This window comes from Cryptomeria japonica, chromosome 10 (genome assembly GCF_030272615.1).
Source record: "Cryptomeria japonica chromosome 10, Sugi_1.0, whole genome shotgun sequence".
NCBI classification, from domain to species: Eukaryota; Viridiplantae; Streptophyta; class Pinopsida; order Cupressales; family Cupressaceae; genus Cryptomeria; species Cryptomeria japonica.
The window spans coordinates 905,083,690-905,095,508 of NC_081414.1; the positions used below are offsets into that span (position 1 = coordinate 905,083,690).

Here is an 11,819-nt window from a genome sequence, read left to right on the forward strand (position 1 = left end):
GGAGTAGATAGCATTGAGTTCTTAGTCTAGAAGTATATGTTTTTTCTCAATTTTCCTACAAGCAATTAATTTTTAATTTTTAATTCTTATTGTCCTATGTTCTAACCATTTGATAGGGGTTTAATGTGGTTGGTAGTGTGACTATAGAAAGTAGGCGAGTAGCTAAGGTGGTCTATTCCCACTTTATTTCCTAGCTATCTCATTAATTTTTCCACCTAGTTATTTTGGCAACTTGGCTATTTGCGCTCATTAATGTTCCTTTGAGATGATGGTTAGTGCGTTTCAACTTAATGGATGGATTGATAAGGTTTTTTAGTGGATGAATCATTTAGCAAGGGATAAATTTGGTTCATTTCAAGCTCTTTCTAATTTGGCCATTGATTAAATTTGGTAAACCTTCTCAAGTCTATATCCAAGTACCAACTCATATGCATCAATGACTCTCTTGACTCTCCCCTATCAATATATTCGTATAATATTTGGTTGTCTTTTGATTTGACATTCCCTTCTTTCAACAATGCATTTTGAGAATTCTTTTATGATTCCCTTCTTCAATAATTGAAATTGGCATGTTGAGCAAGCCTACCTTCAAAGTTATTCATTCAAAAAGTAGGTTAAGAATATTGCTAAATTATCTCTATGGTTTGGCTATTTCTTTAACCAAGTCTATCCTTAAGCTGCATTTTTCTTGTCATTTCCTTCTTCTTCCTGATGGATACCTCTATCACTTTGATTGCTTTGAAAAGGTAAATGGATTTCCTTAGGCTGATAACTCATAAGTGGCTCTGTTAAATGGTTGAACACTCTCATAAGCTCTTCTCCCATGTATAAAATTGTGTCCTTGGAGGTGAATTCATCAGGTGAAATCACAGAAATAGAGCCAATACTGATATTCCTACCCTTTTCATTGCCATGACTCTCTCGGTTAATGAATGAAGGGTGGTAGTGGAAGCTCTCTACAAAAGGGTCTTTAAAGAAGAGTTTTTGCTTGAATTAGATAAGCTTTTGCTATGCATTGACAAAGACTTAACAATCCCCTACAAAATGCATTACACTATTAGAATGGACGATGATGTTCCTACTCCCCACTTCCGAATTCTCACAGTCTAGAACAAAGCCTTTTGGGATCTCAAAATTTCAATTGTGCAGAGAAGCATCCAATTTATTAAACATCTGTTGGGGTTTATGGAGGATGGCCTTATTGGTTCCAACATGACCAGTGATAATATAAATGAGTCAAAGTACTAGGTGCTTGATTAAATATACAAAAGATTTGACACCTCTTTCCAACCCTAGCCCCAATCTCAATCTTAATACCTTAATGCTACTTCTGTAAATGATTATAGTTATGAGTTTCTTTTATTTATTTCAGAAAAAATCTATAAATTCAGTTATCGAAGTTTAGAAGAAAACTATTGTTTGGAGATATGCTTATGTAACTTTGATAACTGAATTTGAATTGTTAAAGTGTCTTTGATTATAGTTGAGCTACACACTTATTTTCAATGTAAGTGTTAGTAAATACATTCAAATGTACATTAAACACTTAGATAACAGATCTCGTAAAAAATTTAAAAATGTTTATATTCAAATGAGTAGAAAAAAATCCCACCTACCCACCTACATATTTACATGCAAGCTTTCCCACCTACATGCATATTCAAATGCAATCGGGATATTTATTTTGGATAAAGAAAGAAAATTGGTGTCCGCTATTAATAGTAGCATTAACTAAGTACCTGGACCATAACGCCTTCTTTTTATATTTGTGTGCTTTTCAAAAAAAAAAAAAAATCACCCTAATTTATTATCTGATTTCTGAATATAAATATATGTAAATGATTATCAGACCATATTAGTTAAGTTTTGTGAAAGCCTAGGAAAATACATTTCTGTCTCCTCCAAAACCACCATGATTTTACAAAACTTCTTTCAATTTCTCAAATTATACTATTGATTATGGTCAAACCCTGCAAATACCATGGGCTTAAAGTAAACTGTCAGTCCAAAGTTTGTATGGAAGAACTGTAGGTATAAAAGTCCGATACACCTGCCAATTTCTGAGAAGTAACAACTTCCTGAGTGGTTTAACGCCTCTCAAATAGATACTCTCCTTAAAGTAAATGAGAAAAAAGAAACAGAGAGGACCTCAACAAACATTGCAATTACCCAAACAAAAATGAAAAAAGCACCACCATTACATTCTTATTATATGTAGAAGACAAACACAACATACATACAATCCACAGTATGCTTCAAACATAAAGATGATAAATACGCATAGCTACACACAACCTGATATAAGATGAAACCAAATTGCTTTCAATGCCCTTTTTCTTCCTCTTTGTGGTGTCCAGGAACCTTCTCTTCGATCTTTTCGGCCTCTTCTTCAGCCTTGCCATGACCGTGTTCTTCTTCTTCCTTGTCAAGTCGTCCGTGAAGCTTTGACTTGTTTTTCTTCTTCTCTCCCTTTTCATCTTCTTCTTCATCGCTAGGCTGTAAACACATTCATTTCATCAGATCAGAGATATTCCAGTGAACTTATCAACGGGAATGTACAATGTTTTGATGAACAATTAAAGTTATTTATGCGGAGTTACAGAACATAGGATGCAAAAGTAGAATGTAGATCATTTTTGAAAAGTAGAGAATGTACATTAAATAAATTTGATCACAAAAACAGAATTCAGATAGACAAATTCTCAAATAACAATGGATAGACAGTTATTTCATCAGATCTGTCTATATAAACATGTTAAGGAAGTCATAGCCGGCCAACCAAAACTTACAAAGGTGTTGGTGTGATGCAGCTCTTCGTGTGTCTTCTTCTCATTTTCGCCATGGAACTTGTCCTCGTACAGAGAAGCTGGGCGAACCTCGCCTACGAGTCCCTGCTTAACCGTGTTCCCCCCTTTGTGTGTCTTCTTCTCACCTTCGCCCTCATGAGACATAAGAGCAGGGTGAACCTCATGAGACACAGGAACAGGGTAAGGCTCTCCTATGTGATCATGAGAGACAGGCGTGGGATGAACCTCACCTACACCTACGTGTCCCTGCTCATGCGTAGATACAACCGCTACGTGTGGATCCACAATAATTCCATGCTGCTGATGTGTCTTCTCTTCTTCCTTCTTCCCAAACAAGCCGAACAACTCTGCTACATTTTGCTTCGCCATTGCAAGAAAAACAGACAATACCTCAAAAGAAAATATAGACAGAATAGTTTCGAGTATCTGAAAAGGTTGGATGTAGAAATAGTGTGGAGCGAACGACGCGGATTGCTAGTGCAGCTAGAACGTGGGTGGGCTCAGCAACATAAACATTTCCTGTCAAAAATTTCGAGATCTATGGAATCTGAAATGCATACGTTGTGTTTCAGAAATACATGGCAATTAAATTTTTTTACCGGCTTACTGCTACCTAAGCTTAGCAAATTTCCTGTACAAAATATCGTAACGGGACAGTTTACCTAATTTGACCACTATGCTCTCCGAGCTCTACATAACGCAGTCCAAGTGCTCTAGGTGCAATCTGAAACATGTGCGTTATGAAGTAGTGGAATCTAAGTATGGCATGTGCATAAGAGGTATTTTCATTTCAGAATTAATTTCCTTGTGACAGGCATAACAGTCCATTATGAAGTGATGAATTACAATTGGTAGGTAGTGGTGAGTACGTGACATATAACTAGCTTACATATATTTGGTTTTAATCATATATATATATAAAATATGCCAAGAGATATCTTTATCGAGGCGTCGATAAGAGTACTTGATAAAAATAGGCGCCTCGAGAAGGATATCTCTCGGCATATATATATGTGTGATTAAAATCAAATATATGTAAGCTAGTAGCAGTTGCGGCGCAACATGAGAAACAATAAAAAAAATCAAAATAGAACTATATAATATTATATTATTAATGTTTCTTGTAATAATATGTAATATTATTATTGCAATTATTATTATTATTTTCTATTTGTTTGTTCTAAAATAAATTATATTACAATATTATTATATTATTACGTTAAGCAAATGCTAAAATCTAAGATATATTGAACTTTATTTAATTGTGAGTATTATGGTTATGGTTAGAATTAGAGTTAAGGTTAGTGTTATGGTTAGGGTTAAGTTTTAAATCATGGTTCGAGTTAGATTTATGATTAGTGTTAGGGTTATGATAATGTTTAGGGTTTATATCATGGTTAGGGTTAGCATCAACGTTGGGGTTTGGTTTTGGTTTAGGATTATGGTTAGCATTAAGGTTTAGGATTATAGTTAGGATTATGGTTAGGGTTAGGGTTATTGTTATGGTTTAATATTAGGGTTAAATTTATGGTTAAGGTTAGGGTTTAGTGTCAGGGTTACAATTATAATTGAGGGTATAGTTAGGATTAGGATTCAGTTTATGGTTATATTTTGGATTACGGTTAAGGTTAGTATTATGGTCAGGGTTAAGGTTTATATCATGGTTAGGGTTAGGAATATGATAATGGTTAGGGTGTATATCATGGTTAGGGTTCGCATCAAGTTTTGGTTTTCATATAAGATCACGGTTAGGGTTAGGGTTAGTATTAGGGTTAGTCTTGGTGATTATAATTAGGGTAACATTTAAAGATTATAAATAAAATTAGGATTAGGGTTAGGGTTAGGGTTAATATTGCATTGAAAGATAGTCTATGATGATAGCTATGAGAGTTAGGGTTTGGGTCAGGATTAGAGTTGTTAGGGTTAGGGTCTAGATTAGAGGGACTTATAGTATTATAGATAAAATAATAGTTATAATTGGTTTTAGTTAACGATTAGAGTTATTATTGTTGGATAATGCTTGGGGTAAGGGTTTAGGTTCAGGTTCAATTAGAATCAGTATTAGGGTTAGGGATAGGGTTTAATTGGGATTAGGGTTAGCATTACAACTAAATTGAGGTTACAGTTAGTGTTATGACTTAGGAAGGGTTAGGATTTAAGGATAAAGTATTTTGTTAGGGTTATGGTTAGGATTAGGTTTTAGGGTTAAGACTAAGTATTATTGTTAGGGTTAGGGTTTAGGGTTACAATTAGGTTAAGGTTAGGGTCTAGTGTTATGGTTAGGGTTAGGGTTATAATTATAATTAGCATTAGTGTTAAAGATTATAATCATTTCTTATAATTAAAATTAGAGTTAGGATTAGGTTTAGAATTAGGGTTAGGGTTAGGGTTAGGGTTATAATTATAATTAGTGTAAGGGTTATAATTTATGAGTTGCTACTTTGAATTTATAAGATTGTAAAGTCTATATATCTTCAATATTTTGTTATGATATTTTGAGTTAATTTTACTATTAAATGCTAACGAAATTGAAATAATAATAAATTAGAATACATTGTATTAAATAGAATATAATAAATATAATGTATTAATAACGTTTGAGAAGGTTAACATTTGTTAAATAATAATCATTTTACAATTTTAACAATATTCATAATGATCAAATTTTTGTCAGTATAAGAATGAACATGTAGAAATTTTAGTATATTTGAAAATAGGAGATTTACAAAAATTTGCAAGTAAAAGAAATTGCATTCGTAAATATTTAAAATGAAAATATTAATGATTGTGGCCACCATACATTTATACAATCCATTGGCATGGTAAATAATGGTATATAATTATGATACTTATTTTTTTCAATAAGAAGTTGTGGGTTAAAGTGTGACAATTGGATCATATGAATTACTCTTCCTTGAATATTATTTAATGATATTGTTTCTCCCACAATTAATATGCTTCCATTGTTATGGATTGCTACTCGAAGAATTGTTCTTGGTAAATTGATGTGTAAAGGAGACCATATATTTCTTTGTTGACTTTCTTTATTATCTTTGTCTAACGTCCATTTTCTATGGTATTCTTTATCAATTAGTAGCAAGTAATTGTAACATCTAGATAGTTCCCAAGATGTTGAAAACTCTTCCAATGAATCATAACATCGTTATAGTTTTCATAAGATTTCCTTTGTACTTCTTCTAAGTTGAAACTTGTTATTGGTAGGTACTTTGTCATAGGATCCACTGGTGATGGTAATATCATGAGATTTAATGTAGCATAATCAAATTCGATGACCTCACCATTGTTTGAATGCTTTCTCATCCAGTAAAATCTGCCTTTATAACAAAAACCTCTTCGGAAAGGATAGTAACAATTTTCAACAAATAGTTTAGTCCACGCATCAAATTTTGACTCGTAAATATCAATATAGAATCAACCATTCATACTCCTCTAGTACTATCCAAGCAAGATTACAATTTGATTGATCAAATAAATAAAACTAATTTCCATGAAATCAATACGTAAAGTGCTTGTGATTTTTCTTATACTCAAAAGTTCTATCCAACTTGGATTACTTGCATTAGATTTATTATATATGTAGAAATAAAAATTATTGTCTTTTATCCATTTCAAACAACAATATATATCATCTAAAACCGCCTGAATGCATTTATAATAGTTTGGAATCTTTGTTGTTGGTAACATATAGACATCTGCATCACCTTCAATAATCCATGATTGTATCGCTTTGGACCCAAAAGGAAAAAAGTGCAAAATGAAATTACATCTACGAGGAGAATGATCTTGAAATATGTTTTCAAGATGATTAGGTAAAGTAAGTAACACATTCCATCTCCTACAAACCAATCTAATTCTTGATAATTGCCTTGTAGACAATTTTGACATAATCATCAACAACAAATATTCGGGTAGGTTATCCCACGTGCATTTTATTGTCTTCCAGTCCATGATACCTACAAGATTTCAAAATTTGATGTTATTTTAGTAACATTTGATAAAATTATAAAGCACTGAGATGGGGGTGTGAATCAGTGAAAGCAAAACTAGTAACACTTTAAATGTCGACTAGTAAAAACACTTAATCAATTTACTAAAGACTTTGCATGTAATACAAAGTGTTAAAACAACATTCACAATAATCCAAACATCCAATATAACACAAGTATCTATACATGGAAAACCCAACTGGGAAAAACCACGGTGAGATGGAACTCACAAGTTAACTATCTGCAGAAATAGGTAACTGATCGGTTAAGGTCTACAAATTCTCTGTTAGGAGCAAATCATGTTAGAGATCACAATTCTTGTTAGGATCTATACCTAGTTAAAGGTAATCTTAGTAGAGGATTTAGATCCAAGTTAATGAATCACCTTGTTAGAGGATTTGTACAATAAAACTTGTTAGAGCTTGCCTGGTTAAGGGATTTAATTGTTGTAGTTGTTAGAAAACAAAAATTAAAATGATCTAGGAAATAGCACTTTGTGCTTGATTAGATCTTTTTCTGCTAATACATTATTGTATCACTGACATACTCTACAACTCGTTCAACTAATCATACCAAGTCCAACTCATAACATAACTTGCATCTTCTATATCAAATAACTCTATACAATGTCCTTTTATAGATATTAGATTTCAAATCGGCTCCTGAACCCCAACACAATCTCCTAGGTTCACTGAATCTGGACAAACTTCCTTTACACATCACAAATAACTACAAAAATGTCGGTTGGTGGTAACACATCACAACTGGTCATAACTCATCACACGATCTAGGAAACTAGTTATAACAATGATACTAGTTTAGTGTTGACCACTTGATACTCATATACTGATTCACTTGAATTCACTTTGGATGATTGTCCCCATACTTCTCCTTGTGTTTAGCTGCTGCATGACAAACTAGTAACTCTAGAATTGATCGAAACCGATCATCATAATTTCATATACCAGTTAGCTTAATATATTAGTTTAGACATCTTCATACCAGTTCAAATTCAACTATACATGTGATACCGGTTAACAATGCATATGACTCAATAATACCAGTTTGCGTTAACTAATATGACTATGCCAATATGAACATATGTGTGTGCCGTTAATGACAAGACATAAAGTCATCCAATACAAAAATCATCATCAAGCCAACAACTTTTTGTTTAAAATAATATTTAATATACAATGATAAGTGAGATTTCGATTGAAAATATGTTATGTAAACTATTATGATAATATAACCATTGTTAGGGATAGTTGTTGCATACAAAAAAGGTTTTTAAATATAATATATCTATCATAAATCTTGAACTTTTATTAGAAAAAATGTATTGGAAATAATTATTACAATACAACATGCAAAATGAAATAGTCAATTGAATACATATTTATGTATACTATTTGTAATGAGTATTGAATATTGCTTTTAATTTAATTTTTATATATAAATGAAATATATTGTATTGATTAAAAAAATTTGTACATCAGTTATTTTCCATTGCTTTCAGCTTCTATTCTTCTTTTTTTGTACTTTCAATTTGTTTTCCCTTTTCCATTTTTCCATATCTTTCAAATGTGAATGGTGGCATAATTCATAGTCCTTGTAAGGACTTCATGTGAGATATTTCTATAAATGTAAGTCATGTTCTTTCTATTGGTCCTATATCAATAGTGTCTTTGTCAAGCGTCAATCCTTGAGATTTGTATATCGTTAGCACCCATGATAAACACAATGGTATCTGTGAAGAAATTCCCCTTTCAATTATTGTAATTGGAACTACAAATTGATGGTAATCATTGAATGGTATGCCCGAGTAATTATCAAATTCAACTGATACATATCGTGGTAGTTCTAGTGGACCACTTCCAAGTGTATATACAATTTTTTGAATATTTTCAAGAGATCCATTTACAAGTCATTCTTTAATCCATATATTTTATGTTAGCATAACCCTTTCATTCTTATACCAATATTAAGTTCATCATCTATTCCTCCTTCAACATCATTAAAGCTTCTTGTTCTTCTGGCACTACTACATGCCACTAGATTTTGCAATGAGTGTAGTTTCCTTTTGTTGTGGTTGCGAACATTATCATTTGTTGAAAATAAATGTGCACCATTGTCAAACTCCTGGTTGTTTGTTGCATCAGTTGTTGTATTAGAACATGTGATTAACAACATCTAGTCATCTATGGTAGGTTTTGCATCCCTTATCTTTGTTAGAAATTGGCGGAATTTTTGTTGCTCACTGTTTTGTCCATCTTGCCAAAAGCTATGATCTAAAGTGATATTATTTTTAAATTATTTCCACAATAACTTTTATCTTCTTTTACTTTGATACGGTGGCCTATCATTGACTACTGGCAATTGTCCAAGATCCCCAACCCAAATAATAGATATTCCTGAAAATAGTTTCAGATGATTGAGTATTTGAGTTCATATATGTTGTATGTAAGAATTGACATATTTACTGAAAAACAAATTGAAATTCATAAGAATTTAATAGAAAAATCTCGAGTCAATCACATACCTGCAAATGTTCAATTTTCACTTTGTGAAAAATCGCTGGCAATTGTCCAAGATCCCCAACCAAAATAATAGGTATTCCTGAAAATAGTTTTGGATGATTAAGTATTTGAGTTCATATATGTTGTATGTAAGAATTGACATATTTACTGAAAATCAAATTGAAAAATCACATACCTACAAATGTTCAATTTGCACTTTGTGAAAAAACTTGACATAATCTCGAATCTATGTTTTCAATTAACTTTTCATCGATAAAGCTCATTTCATCAATCAATATGTATATAACATGTGCCATTTCTTCTTGGAAGATTGTTAATCTTGTTCCCTCAAGTTCTTTGAAATCTCTTAATGGGATTAGTAATTTGGCATGACAAGTAGAGGAGATCGATTTGGTCTTGACACATTTTGAAGTGCTTGGTTTATAGTGCATGGGTGGCTAGAAGATGTTGAGTCCCACTTTTGGGCAAAAAGTGGAAGTGTTTTCTTTGCTTTTGATGTAGATTGACATCATATTATTAATTTTTCTATAAACCTAAAAACAAAAATGTTATTGAAGTTTTACCGAACCTCAGTATTTTAGGTTTACATACCACTCTTGACTAATAAATAAAAGAAAAATAGTAAAATTAATCTTATCACTATGAATTTTACATTTTTGAAATCAAGACACTGAGAAATCTAATGGGTTTTTGTTTATGTTGGCTTGATGATGATTTTTGTATTGGATGAGTTTATATGTTGTAATTGATGGCACATATATACACACACATATGTTCATATTGTCATAGTCATCTTAGGTAAGTCAAACTGATATTTTCTAAGTCTTAATATTGTAAACCGGTATCATATGTATAGAGAAAGTCCAACCAGTATGAAGGTGTCTAAACCGGTATATGTAGACAACTGGTATGTGCAGGTAAGAAAATTGGGTTTTGGTCAATTCCATTATTACGCATTTCGAGATGTAGTGGAGAGAGACAAGGAGGTGCATGGAGACAATTGATATATGAGTTTGATGTGGTGAACACTAAAATGGTATAGGCATTTAAACCAATTTTCCCTCATTGTGTGATGAGTTATCATCGGTCTTGATTTGTTACCACCAACCAACATTTTTGGTGGTGATCTTTGATGTGTTATGAAAGATTGTCCAAATACACAGAACCTAGGAAATTGTGTTAAGGTTCTTGAAGTCAACATGAAATCTAATGTCTATAAAAAGACATTCTGATGAGTTATTTTCATATGCAAGATACAAGTGATGTTATGAGTTAGAGTTGACACGATTTGTTGAAGGAGTTATAGAGTGTGTCAATGATGCACTATTGAGTGAGCATAAAAGGATCTATACAAGCAGAATGTGCTATTTCTAGATCATACCACTTGTTGTTTCCTAATCACTACAGTAGTTAAATCCCCTAACTGGGTAAACTCTAATAGGCTTCATTGTACAAATCTTCATAGAAGGTGATTCATTAACTTGGATCTAAATCCTCCACTGAGGTTACCTTTAACCAGGTATATCTCCTAATAGGGCTTGGGAGCCCAAGTAGGATTCACTCTCAAGAGAGAACTTTTTAGACCCTAACCGGTCAATTACCTATTACTACAAATAGTTAACTTGTGCATTTAATTTCTTTTTTTATGGTGAATGTTTTATTCATTGTGAATGTTGTTATAACACTTTGGATTGCATACAAAGTCTTAAGTAAACTGGTTAAATGTTTTTACCAGTCTGGGATTAAAGTATTATTTATTTTCTATCGTTGATTCACCACCCCTCTCAGTGCTTTATAAGTCTATCAATTGGTATCAGATCCTAAATTCCTTAAGGCCTGACCACTTGGAAGGAAACCCTAAAGCCATTATGGGGGATATGAGTTATAAAGAGATGGCTAGAGTACTTGATGAAATTAGGGATGAGCTAGAAACCCTGAGAGGTAGATTCAAAGCTTCATAAGTAAAGAGGAGAGAACTGCCTGAACAATAATTGGAGATATCTGACAACAACCCTTTAGATGAGGCCAACATTGATGCATTGGTCGAAGAAGTGGAGGAACTGAATGGTGAAAACCTCCACTTAAGGAGAGAACTTGAAGCTCTTACAATCCATATGAGTCAAGACCTTGAAGCAAGAATGGTAGATAAAGATCTGATCAAATAGAAAGATCATGAGATCTCTAAGATCGAGTAGGAGAATGCAACATTGTATGAACACTAACAAGAGGAGAAGGAAGAAAATGAAGCATTACAAGTAGATCTTGAGATGGCAATGTCTCTTAGAGAGACACTCGTGAAGCATAATGAAGATCTTACTAAAGCCAATGAGAAGCTTGACAAATTCAACAAAATCTCTTCTATGATGGATGAACAGATCCAATCTCAGAGAATGAAAGGTGACACATTTGGATTAGGATTCAACATATTGAGCAAGGTGAGTGTTCTAAATAAAAGGATACTTTAT

The 11,819-nt window shown here is 32.6% G+C and overlaps 1 protein-coding gene across 1 annotated transcript; it reads right to left on the reverse strand.

Annotated features, from left to right (window-relative positions):
• Positions 1–2,322: 2,322 nt before the first annotated feature.
• LOC131859357 (uncharacterized) lies at positions 2,323–3,176 on the reverse strand. Its single transcript, XM_059212995.1, has 2 exons — positions 2,790–3,176; positions 2,323–2,496 (listed from the first exon to the last, which is right to left on the reverse strand). Exons 1-2 carry the CDS (start codon positions 3,174–3,176, stop codon positions 2,323–2,325), a joined length of 561 nt encoding a protein of 186 aa, XP_059068978.1.
• Between the last annotated feature and the right edge of the window lie 8,643 nt (positions 3,177–11,819).